The sequence below is a fragment of the Tinamus guttatus genome, unplaced genomic scaffold, assembly GCF_059628265.1.
Source record: "Tinamus guttatus ecotype Peru unplaced genomic scaffold, ASM5962826v1 Tinamus_guttatus_pri_ptg000197l, whole genome shotgun sequence".
In the NCBI taxonomy this organism is placed as follows: domain Eukaryota; kingdom Metazoa; phylum Chordata; class Aves; order Tinamiformes; family Tinamidae; genus Tinamus; species Tinamus guttatus.
This window is the reverse complement of record NW_028288731.1, coordinates 1,331,319-1,349,592: the sequence shown is the minus strand read 5'-3', so window position 1 is coordinate 1,349,592 and position 18,274 is coordinate 1,331,319. Positions and strand designations below refer to the sequence as shown.

Here is an 18,274-nt window from a genome sequence, read left to right as displayed (position 1 = left end):
GTCCATAAAAGGAAAAAAAAAAAAAAAAAAAAAAAGTGGGAAGAAAAAAAAGCCCACAGATTCATTCCAGGCTTTTTCGTGGACATTTTCCCCATGCCATGATCAACGCGTGTGGAGCAAGCAAAGAACCAGGGAGCAGAAACCTTACACTGTCTATGTGGACTCATCTGGGGAGAACATCTGTCCCCAATTTTTCAGTTAAGCAAAACTGTGAATTTTAATTTAATGAAAACCGTTTGCCTACAACCACAAATAATATTGGTCAAGGTTGGGTGAGTTTAAAACCGAAACCTGGCCCCAGTTCAGCAGCGTGTTATGACTGCTTTAGAGAGCCTTAGGGCAGAAAATCTTTCCGTTTTCACATTGCTGCTGGGACTCAAATGCTAAGAGCAGGAATGAAGCATTGCATCAGGCTACAGGGGCTAAGTGTGAGGAGGTCATGGGCAATATTTACATTAAGAATCAATACTGCTTGTGTGGGGGCCATATGCATGCCCCTAAGGGCAGCTGTTTTGAAGTTGGATTATATCAGCCATATGGGCAACGCTGGCCTTACGCAGTCAACATGATGGCCCATGAAGGATTTCAACCCAGAGCACAGCCTGGCTCCTTTGCCCTCTCCTGCTACTCTCATCCTCTGCGCTGTCCCAGGAAAAGCCCAGGGCGCACAGCAAGGCAGAGCATATGGGTATTACATCGCTATACAGTATAAAAGAAATAACAGGGGAAGAAAGATTCAGCACCACAGACTTATTGAATTAAACATTATTGTGGCTAAAACAATCAATACACTATTGATCGCATTATCCATATTAATATTTAATTCAATTAAAAGGCTCCCAGTTTGCTTTAAAAAAAAATGCCTTGCAGATCTTTGCTGCTGCAGAGAAAAAAATGTTAAATTTTGCTACAGACCATGAATTCCAGGTGGAGCAGGGCTATCAGTCTTAGCAGAGCTGGATTTCATCGGACACCAGCTGTTCCAGCTTTGTCCTTCCAGGAGAGCAGCATCTCGGGGCTGTCCCAGTGCAATGGCGGGATGCTGGCCTCAAAGCTGCAGCTAGAGCCAACGTTTCAGCCACTTCGTGAGACGAGACCTCCAGCCAGCAGTTAGATCGAAGCATGGAAAGTGCCTCTTTGCCCTGGAAATAATGGCAAAGCGGGGAATTTCCTCCCCTTCCCTCCCATCTGATTGCATACGAAACATTCTCCGGCTTTTAAGGGTAATTTAGCACTAGTTAAACTACTGTTAATTTAAATCAAACAAGTCTGGAAAGATAGAACATGCTGTACTATTAAAAACAGCTGAATCTTCATTTGTTCCATAAGAGAGAGATTTTCCATTTCCTGACTGATATTATCTGGCTGTCCAAAGACATCTTTCTACAGTTTTTAAACTGATATTTAAGCCTGCATGGCTACTTTTCGCAAGATAGTGTGGTCTGCTTTGTTATCAACGAGGAAGATTCAAATCTTTCCAAACTGCTGCTTCTTGCAAAGTACGAAAGAAAGTCAGAAAAAGGACATGGAGGCCTAATTGATTAACAGTGTTAGGCTGACATCAAACCCCCACTCCATTTCCAGGAGCAAAAACAGGTCATCATCTGGCACTGAAGTACCAAACACCTTAAAAAGAAAAAAAGTAAAGTCTTGTTTTGTGTTTCCTACTCAGACTGAGCGAGAGTGAGGACCTTTACCTCATGCCTAACGAAGCAGCTTCGACGAAGCACTTGCTGGCGTCTTTACTCTGGGAGAGGTGCAAGTCTTTGGACCTTTCCACGCTTGCTATCCATTAGAAAGAGGAATAAGACAGGACAGATGAGCGTCTTCCAGATGTGCCAAATCTACTTTGGGACCAAAAGGAAACACCACTGTTTGGTATTAACTTGTTTCCCTGAAACACTTAATAATGCAACATCTAGCTCTCCTGCATTACTCTGGTAAGTGCTTTTTATGGGCCACAATTTTTTTCAGAAAGGTCACTTTTGAGTACCTCAGATAACAAATAAAGTCTCAAGCCTCAACATAGGTGCACAGAAAAGAACTATGTTGCAGCAATAGGAGCAAAGCCCTAACAGAACTATTTCCCAAGGTCTATCCACCATAACTGCACTTCCTCTGATGTGCTCACCATACAAATATTCAAGAAAATTACTCTGTCTCAATAATTATCTAATCTCAATTACTTCAGAAAGAGCAGAAAGATGTTTCAGGGATAAGAAAAACTCATAAAATTTTTGAAAAAGAGCAAGCAGTTTAAGATAGAACATTCGGAAGTACAAGTTATTCTATAATTATATTGCCTTGAACCTCACACAACATAATCAACATCACTAGATGTTGCTAGAAACCTCCATACTCTCCCGTTTCACGTTTGTATACACAGCCATCTTAAAAAAAATGCAATATATGTATCTATAATAATCTCTCTATATATATACACATATATACTTATACACAGACACGTTAACCCTCCAGATAATCTCCCTTAGACGAGAGGTCACAGCCATTCCAAAAGCCTAGATAAATTTCACAAGATGCTGCCTGAAAATCATTAGCTTTTCTGAAGTCCCCAGTGTTTACAAGGTAGGAGCTTGAGTTTCTATGATCCAGAAAGAAAATCTTGGAATCCTACTCCTTCAATGCCCCCAATTGTTGATAAACTTTAAATACAAGTATTTCAATTTCAATTTCAATACAGGAGAAAACTGCTATAGTTTCAGATGTTCTAACACAGGCCCAGCTAGCTCTGTACATCGTCTTCAGCTACAGCCACGAGATGACAGACTGGAAAGGATTGATTAACACATATGACCCTCTTCCCAGCTTTCACCTATTCTCAGTTCTGAGGAGTTCCCGAGGTAATCAAAGTTTTTGTCCTTTCTTGTCCTTTAATGGACTTTGACAAACTCCTCTAGCCCCTGCTTCAGACCATACCAAGACATACGGCACCCAGAACAGTCTGTGGCTCTCAGCTACTCCAGTCTACTCGTATTTCATGCAATATCTCTTCTGTTTGGAGCCTGCCTCCCACTAGCTTCTTTTAATGCACCCTTGAACTAGAAGAGACAGTGAAAAATGATCCCTACACACCCTTCTCCCCATGACTCATGATTTTATAACCTTGCTTTTATGAGTCAAAACTCATCCAATGGATTAAGGAGCTTGATTTATCCTTAGCACAAGTCTCTTTTTAGACACATTTTATTGAGTGCTACCCCTGCTTAGAATTAGCAGCAACAGTTGTGAATAATAAGCAGGGTCTGTCATTGAACTCTAGTTTTTCTACACTTACCTACTGCTTCAAGAACAGTTTCGCATTTGCTTCTATTCTTGCATCAAAATCCAGATTATTTCACTCTTTCCAAATCCAGAAGTTTATGTAAATCGGATTCAAACTCTGAAACCCTGAAGAGACCTGAAGGAGATGGGCCAGTGTCAATCTCGAGTACATTTCACTTAAAATTTGTGAAAAAAATCATCAATATTTGCTCTTCAGTACGAGGCCGTGGGATTCTTAATGTGATTTGATGGCAACCTTTGCTTGAAAATAGGACTTGATTCAGAGGAATCAAAGCATATGCAAACAAAATTAAAAGCAAGACTTTAAGACACACAGAAGTGAGGCTTAAAAATTAATGGCCATGCTCTAGTACAGTTTCTTTTCCACTCCCAGGAAAGAATAAACGGCTCCTAAAATCTTGTAAATCCCCAACCTCTACAGGGGATAGGCAGAGATGACAGAAGGTCAAACTCCTTTCCAGCACAGGGTAGAAAAGCTACGTTCTTAAGACTTTTGCTGAAATTCACTGCTACTTCTACAAAGAATACTGCAATAGGTATATTGATGCACTATGAAATGTCAAGTTAAAATGAGCTACAATTGCCAAAATAAATGACCAAGTGCACACATTATCGACTCAGTAGCTTATTTTCTGCCAGTGTTTATCTGCACCAACCCTCTGCTCTGCCAGAACAACAGAAAAATCCATTCATCCCATGGGTTGTTCCATTTATTAATGAGCCTTGCATTTTTGCTTGCTCACCCAGACAAGCAAGTACTTGAGAACTGCATTTAGTGAAGAGTAATGACTCAGTCCAGCCTAAGCGATAGATCAAGACACTCCAGCTCCAAAAGTCTAGAAAATGCTACTGAAAACTTCACCTGTTACACACAGAGAGGGTATTTCTGAGAGTTGCACAAGGGACACTCAAACGTGGTGTGGGATTTGCCATGGGAACAGTTACAAAAACTGACTTGCAGTGAAGAGGTCATGTAGCAGACAGGAAGGATATATTATTTCATGCTTGTAAAAAATTCACATAGAAGTACTTCCATTTTCCTGTTGAGGTACATGTGGACTACTATTCTGCAGCTAAACCCAAGCAATGAGGTACGCCAAAAGTGACTGGCACAACAGGTTTTATTATAGACTACATCAAAAAAAAAATGAACACAAAACCTTGGTTTTATCCCACAATCATTCTCATTGTATAATCATCATTACAAGACCCCTATCTCCACATTATCTGTTCCAAAACTAAGGCAACACACAAGAAAGCCATTACATGCCATAAGAACAAACAGTTCTTATGAAAAAAGAGAAAGATTCTGATAATAAGTTATTAATTATGAAAGAATTAAAAATTGATTATTACAGAGAAGCAAGAATCAACCATCACTTCAATGTAGCCACATACAGTAGCACAATTATACAAAAAGTGAAGCATAGTTATTTTTTGCGGTCATTACATTTTTCTTTTCCAAATTAACCATGATAACAATCATCTGTACTTACAGAAGTATTTCTGATAATAGAGAATCCAATACTTTAAAACATTCAGAAAAGACAATCTTATATAGACTATACATTTGCAAGCGAGAAGGAAGATGCTTTGGATAGAGCATTACTCTTGCTACAAATAACTAAATTTAGATTAAAAATTTTAGAGATAGTTTCAAAAACATCTACTGTCATATCACTTCAGGCCACTAGCTCTACTTTAATTTCCACAGAGCTTACCCTACGGCACCTTGACAAGGTCTCCCTGCAATGTTCAGCTGTGAAATATTATAAAGAATGGAACTGCTGCCCAACAGAAGAGACATCTATACAGGCAAATGACTAGATTCAAATGCATGAAGTTGTTTTTTTTATTTTTTTTATTAATAGGAATTTTGGCCTGGCTGAAAGATGTTGACATGCACAGTAGATCCTTGTCAACACACATTAGCTGCAAGAGGAATGTGGTCATGCTCTATTGCCTATGAAGGGCTGGTTTCAAACCAAGAATGCTCAGAGAGGTTTGGTTTTGTAAAGTTTTCTTTACAAATTATGTCGCTGATTATTATAGTGATGTTAAATGTAAAATAAAGCTTACTAAATAATTGAAGGCACATTTTTCAACGCAGTAGCTTTACATCCTTTTGCCATAGCAAGTTCATTTATTCCAACATACCTGTGATCTTCGGAAATCATTTGAAGTCATCAAAGCTTTGCTGTATTCCTAAGTGCAAAAGATGAATCAGTGAATCATAGCTTCAGTTCTCCCTGCCCCTCAACACGGGCCAGTGCTTAACACTGTTTTCCAACCGCTCAACATTCACCACTTAACCTTGCACATGATACAGGGATAATCACTTTACTGGCAGCAGCTGAAACGACATCACACAGTCTATAAGCCAGCTGGAGGGGGCCATCCACACCTTACCCTGACGAATTTTCTCTGGCTTGAATTTAGAAGCTGCATCATAGATGACGTACTGCGTGCAGAACCGCTGGTCAGAAGCGGGCTCTGCATGATACGCCACCGTGTTGATTGTCTGCGTCACATCGCTCTCTGGTTTCGGCTGCCGAACCAGAATTTGTCCTCCTGCTGCTTTGGCCAGCTCTGAAAGATCACTCTTCTGGGGACGGGTGAAAGATCCCAAAAAATAGAAGTAGCATCCATCAAATAACTTTGGCAGCTAATTGGAAAGAAAAAGTGAACAGATGTTCACAACTGCACACAGGAAAAAACTGAAAAGGAACAATCAGTATCTAACAAAAAATGCAACCAAAACAAGAAGCTACATCAGTAACTTAGTAAGATCCTCAATATAATTATAGAGCCAAGTAAAGCCATGCTTAAACTTTAAATAAGCTTTACTATGTACCTGTTTGCCAGTACAAGAGGGATTTGCTACATGACATTCCTAGCCTACAAAACACTTAATGAACTACAGCTCCATCGTAACCCAGGAATTTTCCAGTTAACTATAAAGTAGTCTTGTAATGAAAGAGGAAATTCAAGTATCTGTCTGTCCTTACAGATCATTTCAACTGAGCTGCAGAGCAGAGAAGCCCAAGGAGGCACCGCTGCCTTTGCCCTAAAGCTTCACCACGAATGTACCTAAATGTTCCCCCTAACAAGGTTAAGGTAACATATCCCCTAACACAGAAAAATGAATGCTTGATGGATGTTCACAATTCTCTCAATCACCTTGCACATAATCAAATTTCTGTACAAGAACACATTAAAATTTTACATCTATTGCACCTGCCCATGTGGCAAAGTGCAAAATGACATGACCCAAAGGTCATTAACACAATCTGTCTCAAGTAATAAAACTCACCAGCTGTTCCCTGTTGAGCCGGCCTCTTTGTGGGCCACCTTGGATTTCATACTTCTCTTCTTGTTCTCGCACCTGGGTTTGCAGACAGGCTCGTACCCCTTGTACAAGAGCAATGGGGAAAGCATCAGGTCAAATTCCCAGGATTATTTTTGAGGAATCACTGTAGTTTAACAGAAGCTTGCATTTCCTTTTAGGGACTACACAGTTACACTGAGATAAAAGGATTGCCTGCAACACATACCCTTGTATAAACATGGCATCAAAGCTTTGTCCGATTTAGTCTTTTTTTAAAAAAAGAAAAAACTTGAAAAGAATTTACAATAGTTAAAAGATGCAAGTTAGATGGAGAAAAGAAATATCCCACCAAAAGTGCTGTATACGCTAGGAATTATCAGCTTTTCCTCTCACCCACCAAAGGTCAACTGCTTAATGTCAAATGTCAGATTTGCTGATCATTTAGAAACTTAAAGCCAGCATGTAGAAACAACACCGCAGTCACAAAGTGAGAGCAATTGCCTGATAAAGAGCAATTACAAAGCAAGTACAAAGCTGTTTCTGAGCATCTATGGACTCAAATAGCAATCAGATGGGATTTCAAGGTCTCTAAGTTCAGCACAAACAGGAGATTTATGCTAGGGCTCCACAGTGGCATTCATTTTTGTTACTATCACTGCATATTGAGGTTGCCTTCTACAGTCAGCATGGCTTTGCCTTGTTCTAAGGCTAGTTATTTTTTCCCAGTCTAGACTGTGCTGATGCTAATGCATTGCTAACATTAGTGGAACACTCTACCTGACCTGACTTTGGAAAGAGAAATTGCTTTCATCACCCACCCATGGATGAAGCACTTTGCCTGCACATGCAACGCACTCATTAATAAGAATTACCAGAGAAAGTTTGCAAAGCTGATTTTGGAAACAGTTCATGAGGATTGCGCCAAGCTGTCAAGGTTGTGACTTTTACAGTAGCATCCTTGCATAATGTTTCTTATGTAGGCAATCTACTTTCACCTTGCAAATAGAGAATCCACAATACCCCGACAAAATACAACGGACAGAACAAAATCACAACCAAAATGAGGGGTTTGATACTATAAAGGAAGAAAGCCTAAAGACCTAGAAGGGAAGCATCACTGACAGAGGTACTTGGATACTCTGGCAGTAAGCAGCACTATAAAACCCTTATCCAGAGATCCTGAAAGCCAACTGCTACTGATTTAGCAATAGTTTATGTAAACTCAAAAAACAGTAGAGATTCATACTCTAGTTTCTAGCTCTTTCAGTTAATTTACATGAAAATAGATAATTTGATACAGTAACTGAGATTGCAAATATTTGTTTGTTATGCATGTTGACGAGTGTAAGAAAACAGCAGTGACTTGTTGCATACTACAACACCACAGCCCTCCCTCCATGTACAACTATCAGGTTGCGTATTGAGGTTTGATACAGTTAATTTCTTCACCATGAACACAGACAAAACTAAAAGGGCAACCTAGTCATATATTTTGTGGAAAAGTAACATACGTATTCATTATCAATAACAGGACTGAATACTGATAAGGTCCTCAAGGTACTCATAACTTGAGAATAAAACAAAGTTATTTCAGTAACTCTACTCCTCCCCATTTTTTAAAAAATCATCAAGGCTTAAGCCAACAAAGTTTCCTTTGTCAATTTGCCTCTGCCTTATTCTAAGGTTATTCTTTCCTTCCAAGAATGGAGATGTTAATAGGTACATCTTACAAGAATGGAAAAGCCATCTCATCTAGTCTTAAAAACAGAACCATTCATTCATTATAAAGAATATATTTTAATTCAACCTGCCATCAAAAGCTCAATTTCAAGGATTTCCGCTACAGAGCTGAGATTTTTATAAGCCGGGTACATCACAAATTGAGCAGCTAGTGCCAGCATCAGTAAATGGAGCAGATTTGATATGAAAGTAATAAAAGGTTGAATGCACATTGAACACTATGATGTCTTTATGTAGAGTTACTTCCTTGAAAAAAACACTAAAATTAAGTCATGAAGTGACTGTAATGTTAGCGGAATGCCTATTTTAGCAAAATGCAAGTGTCTAAATCTGTTTGGCATATGCATGTCTGCCCATTTCCCACTGCCAAGTCCTCCAAGAAATTTGTGTGCGCCAAAGTTCATTGTTATACATAATAAAAATCCTCCAAGATAGCAAAAGGAGACACTCACCTAGATTTGTCCTATTTTCACACTATTTACACTTATCCACCATTTATATATGCTTTCTTAAAGCTCAGAACATGCAAACAGACCATTCAGCTAGCGGTTGTGTGAACAGCATTCCCATTAATTTTAACTGTTCTTAACGAGAATCAGAAGTAGTATGTGCCACAAAGCAACCATGAAATAAATAAATAAATAAATAAATGGATTTAAGTTTTCAATGCTCAGGTGTTTTCATTTCTAAGATAAACAAGTTCAAAGATGACACTGGCAGGCCTACACACTTCTTTGTGGGACAAGAAACTCTTGATGTGTTACTTGGTGATGCTTTTGCTTCCAGAACATATTATCCATGCAAGATGTAAAACAGAACTGTGACTCATGAGTCCTGCCACATTTGATAGATAAGAACAAATGCTTTGGGGGACCATTGGGCTCAGGGACTTCTCAAACAGTTACTTCTTTAATGCTTTGCCTGCGGTGGGCAGCAGAGGGGAAGTCACCAGCAGCCTCGAGCTCTGCAGTGGTGCTTCAGGCTTCAACATACTTGGAGGCAGCACAATGACTAGATGGCAAGAGGATCCCCCTGAAAGAGGCAGTACAGACAGTGTAACAGCTGGAGAAGAGCACTAGAAACAAGGAAGTGAGACAAATGACATGCCACATGTCATCAGAATCACAGTCTATCTATACATTCAATTAATTGCTATAATTAAAGGGTGCGTGAGGAAGGTGCTTACAACTCCAAGGTGAACAATTAAGGACTAATTCACCAATAATAATCCACGGGGGAACATTTCTTATCAAACAAATAGCAAGAAGTTAAAATTATTTAAGTGACAGAGACTAGTTTGCAAGCCGTCCATTAACTGCCAACATGGTTCAGATGGATTTCTTGTGATGCCTGCTCCTCTTCCCTCCTGCAGGCACACCAGTAAGATTTTGCATGTTCAAGAGTTAAATGATTCAGACATAATAAAGATATCTGCAAAACAAGACTGAAATTATCTTTTTTTTTTTAAATAAATGACAACAGGAGACAGAAGCACAACTTGAGTCCTCTAATTAATTATGCACACCTCTAATGAATACACTTACTTGCCTATTCTCTGCTCATCTTTTTCTACACAAAACTTTCCATCAAGTTACTCTTCTAGATCACTAAATCTGTGCTGCTGTTTTCAGATATAGTGACCCTGACTAGATACGACAGCCTAAATGAGGTTTTTGTACCCCTTGTTTTTGCATCAAAGCGTGATCAGCTTTGCTTGCATTACAGTAGCATCTGGAAACATCAGATCTGGAGCAGGCCTCTACCACGGTACCGAGATGTGCTACAACCACCAAAAAAAACCCCCATCAACACTTGCACTAAATCCTCCCCTCAATTTCCCATTTAAAATAGGAAGGATACAGATGAATGATTAGAGCACACCAAAGGGCCTTCAACTCTCTTTAAATACCATTAGGGTTTTTATTTTCTCTGATAACTTTTTAGCGCTAATCTAAGTTGATTCAATAAAGACCAAGTTTCTTTCTTGACTAGATCCTATTAATATTAAGAGCTGCTAATACATACAAATGGCTGGAAAACGTGACAGTTCCCTTTTTATGGTCTCTCCACTAGACTTAGTATCCCGATCAAGGGAATCAATAAAAGGAAATAAAATGCTATACTGTATGCAGAGGTGTGTCGGTCAACTACCTTCACAGGGACGTTTCCAGAAGCTCTCCTGACCTCATGCTACTCCTGTTGAGGTCAGAGGTACAGTGCCCTTTGACTCCAAACAGGAGCCACGTTAAACAGGTTATGGGCTGCCATCTGCCAAGCACCATATTGAAAAACTACTGGTGAGAACTTGATGGTGAGACAACAGGCAAATAAATTAACCAAAAATAATTTTGTTATTATCCTATTTAACAAGCAATTATCACATCATCCATCCTCTACCTCCCTTCTAAAATGTGTTATTTTGGAGATGGACAGTTTAATAACTACATTTAAAAGAAAAAGCATCAGAACAGTACTGATAACCCTGGAAGGCAAGGAAATCCCTAAAGGAGGCTTTGCAGGTCATATAGTAACAGTGCTATAATAGGAAAAACAGAAAAGTTTGGGCAGTGAAAGCTTTTGAGAATACAACTAAAATTGAGCAGGGCACAGAAAACATTATTTTACCCCTCAAACTAGCAGCCTTCACAGGCAAACCTGAGCAGATTGCTACTCTATAAGATAGAACGACACCACTCTAATCAGGAACTCAAAAGAAATCCTGATTTGTTCCTTGATTCTCCTATCAATAAGAGCCTCAGATCAGGTAAGCGTGAAGGTGATCGAATTTATTCATTTAACTCATTCTCTTCCCTGAAGAGCATGATCACTGTAACTGTTTTAGAAGCCCTCTAGCTTATTCACAGTACTTGGATCAGTTATCTACTGCAGGCAAAAGTGTTGAGCCTAGGACACCGAGGCAATCAGAATATTGTTTTTTCCCCCTCACTGGGGAGATCAGTAAAGCATCACTATTTATACTAACTCTTATTATTTCACCAAAGCACTTCTCCTGCCTTATCAACTTTCAGTACATTAGGACAGCTAAAGAACAAGCAGGTTAAACAGATGCCCACTTTACCAGTATCAATAATTGACCTTTAACAAAGCTGGACATTCTAGTTCTAGGAAAAGAAACATCATTATTGGCAAAATTCACTAGGATCAGAGGCCTATAATCATTATCCTTGCAAGTCGTACAGTTTATAATGAAACTAACTAATCAGCAAAAACAGCTTAAACAAGGTGAAGTACAGAAAGAACCGGATCGCAAGAACAAGTTGTAATTGCTCATAGATACCCAGGGGTAGCTCTCAGTAACTCGATTAGCCTTGGTGGAGTTTTGCTGGATTTGCATTAATGAAGCAAAGAGCAAAGGTTAGTCCCCAAAATCTCTTAGAACAGCTAATAGTAATTTAGAGATACATGACAGCAACTAAAAAGATAAGACACTACACATCCAACATCTAATAGAGACTGCAACTGAGGCTTCCTTGATTCACTCTGCACTGGGCTTATGCAGATTAAATAAAGCCTGATGAGATCACTTTCCTGGAAAAGAAGGAAAGCTGGTCTGAGAGAAAGCCTCAGAGAAATCTGGCAAGACTAGCTTCAAATTGCTTTCATCAAGAGCATTACTGGTCTCTCCAAGAGCGTGCAAAACAGCTTAAAAAGGAGATTTTCATATTCTCTTATATGCTTATAAAGTAACCTCAGATCAGGTTTTTCTAGGCGAGATTGAAATCTCATTGGGTAAAACAAAAATGGTTTCTTTTTCAGCACAAGGAACTATCACAAGATGTTGCAGAGATTAAAATGAGTCTCCTTAGGAAGGGAGTTGACAAGTGAATTCAGGTGATTGTTATTAAACATGACAGAGCAGATGCTCAGGAAGTCCTCAAACAGTGATTGCCAGAAGCTAGCAGTATGCAATATGAAAATCATTATATTGCTTTAAAAAGAGAAGTATCTTTTCTTTAAGAAAGCACTATTACAGCTATTCTCTTGACTGATTGTCAAAATGTCTGGAGGGAGCCATTCCTAAGGAGCAAAGGTTAGGTTAACCCTCACTAAAAGTGCTCATCCTTATTCCCAATTCTGTTAAATGCCTTTAAATTAACGAGCTTGCATTCCCTATCCTTTCCCCCACAATGAACTTTCTAAATATGATATTTTCTTCAAACCAAAAAATGAGGGAGCACTAGGTCTAGGCACCAGGGTCTCCTCCTCCTCCTCCTGTTTCAATCCATCCCATTCAGCTCCACAGAGTGAGGCAAACACCGTGTCACAGATTTGCTCCCTCATTTTCTGCTCTGCAAATGCCAGGAGCTTCATAGTCTAGACTTGTGCTGACTTGAAGTGAAGCAGCCTCTCTCCTCCTCTCCAAAAGGTGCAGCCACAGCAGGAGGGCAAAAGTTTAATGCTACAGATATGAAATACTCCTCTCTGCTGTACAGCCAATACAGCAAAAAGACACCCCATCCCCAAAATACTTCTACCAACTGACAAAAGCGTTGGTGCTTTTGTAGATCGATGCAGTTGAAATAAGTCTCCAATGGCAAAACAAAGGCGAAATTCCACTGAATCATAGTTTTACGTTGTTTTAAGGGAGGGAAGGCTTTACTAGTATCAGACTCTGCTCTAGACCATGTCTCTGCATGGCAAGGACAACTCAAGAGGCCATCAGCTCAAACTGGCTTTGCCCTTCTCTCGTTTAACAGCCTGAACACAGATGGGTGCATTGCTTTAAGAAATTCAGAAAGGTGGTTTTGCCAGGCAATAGTGTCAGTTTTGCAATCTGCTGGCCCTTCATCTCCTGTTTTTTAAGCCCATAAAGGCAAAGCAGGATTTTTTTTGCATTCTTGTAAATGATCAGAGCTGACCCAGCAATGATGCTTATTCCTGCATCCGTTCCCCTTCCCACAGCCATGGGATACTCAGCGTTCTGCCAGGGACTTGGCTGCAGAGACTGGCACAAGCTCGTTTCCATACATATTGTCATTGAGATCATTCTTCTTGCCCTGCTTTAGCAGATGACATTCCACGTTTAAGGGGAAAAAAACAAAAGCTGAAAAGCTATTGAAGATTTCTGCTGTGTTTTAATTACAGTGTTCTTCTAGGATCCATAAAAAGCAGTGAGGAAATACGGTAACACTCGAATCTTTGTCTCCAGCTACTTGCTGAAGGATAACGATATGCTACTTTGTGCCCCTATTACAGTCCTAGAAATAATGAAGGCAATAAAATAATGAAAGCAATGAAAGATGTGGCCAAGGGCAAGGAGCACAGTGACAACGGTGTCTCAATTGAATTCTGTGCTGCTGTGAAAGGGGATATATTGCTGACAGTGCATTATGTATGGAAAATATGGAACTAGCAACTGGTTAGGTGAAAATATTCTTCTGTGAAGATCCTTATGTAGTGGCAGTATCCTTTCATCCTAAACCTCTAGCACAAGACAAAAGGCAACCCCAAAAACAGAGATATATTTTTTTTAATCCTGTCTAATATGTGCAGACTTTATGCTTAGCTCAAATTCTGCTGGAAAATTCGACATCACCTCTTTACTGACACTAAAGGATGCTCTATCCCCGTGTATAGACACATAGGCTGTAGCACCACAGAATGCAGAGATGAAAGCAGAGGAAGGAGAGTGCTTTGTAACACAGCATGAAAGCCCACTATAATGGAAGAGTTAATATAAATACAGACCTTAATGGAACTTTTGTTGCAAGCATGCTGTATCTTTTAGGAAGTGGAAAAATTACATAGGCTACATCTTTAAAAATAGTCAAATATAGCTTACTTTGTAGGAAAATAAATTAAATATTCACTTGCATGCATAGTCAGCATTTCACTAAGTGCTAAATTGAGCTTTTTTTTTCCAAATAATTCAGTGAAGTTTTGGGACATGAATTTACTTTGAGTGAATGGTTTAGAACACTGAAGTATATTAAACTCTTCAACTTGTTTGCAGCAGCTTTGACAGCAGCACGCCAGACTTTTGGAAGTCTGTGACACATTTCAGCAGACCTTTCCAAACAGAAGCCAAGATAAACAAACAGAGGAAGTATGGAAAAGCAAAGACCTCTTCTCCTAGACAAATGTTCCATCAGCAGGAGTCCCATTATTTGTTATAACAATCTTTAACTTGTAATGACTCTGAAGAAGACTAATAACAGACTGGTGGGAACAGATGGAGTGGTGCTGTTAATTATAGGCACTTAGCTGCATCAGACCCCATGAGTTATTACTAACATTTCCCACTAGGGAGGAGAATCACTCGCTTTTAAGTAGTATGTTGCTTACTAAGCTGAGAGCATTATCAGACAAGAGTGTACTAATCAGTACTCTAACAACTCAAAAGAGAAGTCAACTGCTAAAAAAAAATAAATATATTCAGAATAACTCTCATCCCCCAATCTATTTTTTTTTAATGTCACTTCTAAAAATAAAGTTCTTCCACAAGAAGAAAGCAACAAACCTTTACTGGAAGCATTAATTTTCCTAGTATCTGACTGGCAAACAGATAAAACTCACAAAGGAAAAAGAACCCTAGCAAGTCTAAGGAAGGTATGCCAACCTCCTGATGCACTGGAAGGGGCTTTGAGCAAAGAACCTGCACCAAACTCAGCCCAGAAACAGATGTTTCAGTCTTCACTAAGCATGATATTATTGCATCCCACCTGAAACTCCCTTTGCTACCGCACTACCTAAATGTCAGTTTTAGGCCCAAGTTTGCTGCTGCACCCCACATCCAAACAGAATTACTTCTTCTTCTTGGCAAGTATCTGAAGTTAAACACACTGTATGTGTGAGCAGAAACTGTATTTCTCGCCATCAGATTTTCAGCCAGAAGTTATTCTTATTTGTAGTCATCACAGTACAAAGGCAATGCAAGTTTTCTTTTTCCAAAGGCTTGTAAGAGCTTGAGCAGAAGCCTTCAGAGGTGATGTACAACGCAGCTGACAGGACACGTATTCAACAAGCTCTTTTAAAAAGAGTAAGGAACAAATCTATTGACTATCATGAAGCCAAACACTCTGAAAGAGGCCAGTTTACAGAGATCCTGATGATGTCTCTTCTTTCAAAAACACTGTACCCCTTAGGGGCTTTCAGCAATATTAGCGACTGTAGCAAATTAGATCATTAAAGACCATTATATTCTGATATGCATTCAGACAGTAGAAAACCATAATGAATTTGTCCATGAATTCCTCCATCGATAATTAATTCCTTTGCAATGTACCTATTAGCTAAAAAGGACTGAGCTATAAAGGTCAAGGGGAAGAGGATGGCTTTTACAACTACAGTGATAGCAGATACTAGAGAAATACATTAGAAAGATTAATAAAAATCATAACTTGGGATAGAGGTTCAGAGAACAACTGCGGGGCAAAGCCTGCACTGTACAACACTAGTGGCAGACCGCATGATTTGAAAGCAACTACTTGTACCCTAGAAGGATGCTATACAAGCCACCTTCTCTTGGAGGTTATTTCATTTGAAGAAATACAACCTGCAGAGCTTGCAGGTACAGAAACAGGTACTGATAATTACACATTTGTTCATCCATCTGAAAGCTTGGGCAGAACAAGACAGCTATAGCTGGCAATTCATACCTGTGTTAGCTTAGGGTCAGTAGCTGCCTGGAGCTTGGGCAGCTTTCGCAGCAGGAGGAAAGGGTAGAAAGAGCACACAGGGCTTATGATCAGCTGACAGCATAAGTTTTGTTTTAACTTTAGCATCCAACAGATCTCAGTTTATATACAGATAAGCCACACCGTTTACTCGTGAAATTCAAGAACTTAAAGCGCTCCTTCCTCCTCTGCTGGGATATTTACCATAATCTTCCAAATCATTCTTAATGTAACAGTGAATAAATTCATTCTCCACTGATACATGAGGTAATGACCTACTCAATGCATCCAATAATGCAATATACATGCTTGCCAGGGAAGAAGTAATTATATTTAATCAAAAATCTTGTCACTCATAAGATTAAAATACACAATTCATGTCAAACTAGTATCAATATTAGGGCAGTTGGTGGGGGGAAGAAAAAAAAAAAAACATAGAGAATTTTCTCAGGAATTCCATCCACAACTGCAGAGGGAGGGAAGAATTTTGTGTATTTAATACTCACATTCAAACTTGAGAACCCAGCATCCAGTCAGAACAGCCATCATGCATTTGACAGTGCTTGGCATTGGAGCATCAGGGACAACAAGATGAGTTACTAGAACAGAGATTACATGAGAAGGACTAAAAGCTCACAAACAAAACCATGCCCATCTGAAAAGCATCCATCACCACTTAAACTAAACAGGTCATAATGACTTAGCAATCACTTTCCAGATGATTTCTGAGCTTTTTGTTTAGCAATAAACACTTACAGGAGCACCATTAGAAGTTTTGGGGGTTTTAAAATATATTTGCTGTGAAAAAGGGAAGTCACTTTTTCTACAGTTCCAAGCTGTAATGTCTTAATGTCTTTAAAGTAGGCTCAGGTTTACAGGATAATGTTTTTCTACCCTTTCTTAAGTTTTATTCAACTCTGGCAGGAATTTTTACATTGAATTCCATGCCACAAGACTAACAGGACTTAACTCGCAGTTTTGGAAGGGTAATGAGGAAATGGAGGGAAGAGTGGGAAATATTACCTCAGTATTCCCTCATGAGCAGGAGAAGTAATACTCCAAGAAACTAATAGCATTAAGAGATAGAATGAAGATAATTTTAAATAATACACTGTCAAACTACTCACTTCTCCTGGAAGCCTCCTGCCTCAGCAAGCAGCCAGGCGAAAAAGTGCCCAAGAGACTGCTCCCTCATACTTGGGCAGGAACCAGGCAACTAAAACACCATGTACCTTTTCCCCCTCTCCAGTCCTTGAAAAGAAGGTCTCAAGAGGCTCAAGACCCTGGGGCAAGTCCCAAACAGCCTCATTTTTTCCTCATTTTCTTGCAGAAAGGCACATAGAATCTTATTATACCAGTTAACATGCAACACTACACACCTTTTTACTATTGCTATAAATAATTCAGGGCTGTTATTAGGAATAATACTCACTCCAGCTAATATCTTAACAGATAAAGTGCAGAAGTTCTGTTGCTTGCACTATTTGGACGTAGATGTTTCAACAAGAGTACATACCTGTGCTGTTAAATTCAGTACATCTTCGAGCCTTCAGAGTTGTTGCTAGCTTACTCAGCAGTTTCTGCTGCGCTGAACTAAGACTGCTCCCAAGAATACCAAGAGGGCCCTCCCTTGGCTGGCTAGGGCTCATAGGCTGCATTAAAAAAAAATAGTCCTATATAAGCTGAATATTCAGGAACACAAAGAAAGATAATCTGCTTCACAGTTTTATTAAATACAGAATAAGCACTTTGAAAAACAATTCATGTCAAGTTTAGTGGACTGCCTTCATAAATAAATCTATATATAACAAACCAGCTACATAGTAAAAGTCGACATTATAGGTATTATTTAGTTTACAGGTGGTACCAAAATAATTTTTTGTACCAGTATTTAAAAAAAAAAGACAAAGAAAAGCTGGTGGGCAAACATCCAGTTGGTGTAAGAGTTTACTGTTCTGTAAAGAGCCATGCTGATTGCAATGTTGAAGGATGAAAAAACTGTCAATATAGTAAAGTCTCCAACAGTTGTACTATCGATATGTTGAAGAACATATCAAATTAAGATCTGTTTTTCCTTGCACTGTCCAATACATTGCCCTGGGAGTAATCCGCGCCTACAGTTTTGTACAAAGCCAAAGCTGCTCACTCAAGTTCTCAAGTTTTATTCCAGCATGGATGTACGTGGTGCTCCCTAACTCCTCGGCTTTTGCAAGCACTCCCAGGTCCCACACAACAGACATAATTTTAAGACCCAGCTATCTCAAAG

At 39.3% G+C, this 18,274-nt stretch overlaps 1 protein-coding gene across 1 annotated transcript in view; it reads right to left on the bottom strand.

Moving 5' to 3' along the window:
• Positions 1-5,258: 5,258 nt before the first annotated feature.
• Positions 5,259-18,274, bottom strand: part of BARD1 (BRCA1 associated RING domain 1) — a 39,546-nt gene continuing 26,530 nt past the window's right edge. The window contains exons 8-11 of the mRNA XM_088523694.1: positions 17,525-17,660; positions 16,515-16,607; positions 6,617-6,714; positions 5,259-5,968 (exon numbers count right to left, since the gene is read on the bottom strand). Coding sequence (XP_088379820.1) covers positions 5,639-5,968; positions 6,617-6,714; positions 16,515-16,607; positions 17,525-17,660 — 657 coding nt within the window. The 3' untranslated portion in view covers positions 5,259-5,638. The remainder of the gene's footprint in view (positions 5,969-6,616; positions 6,715-16,514; positions 16,608-17,524; positions 17,661-18,274) is intronic.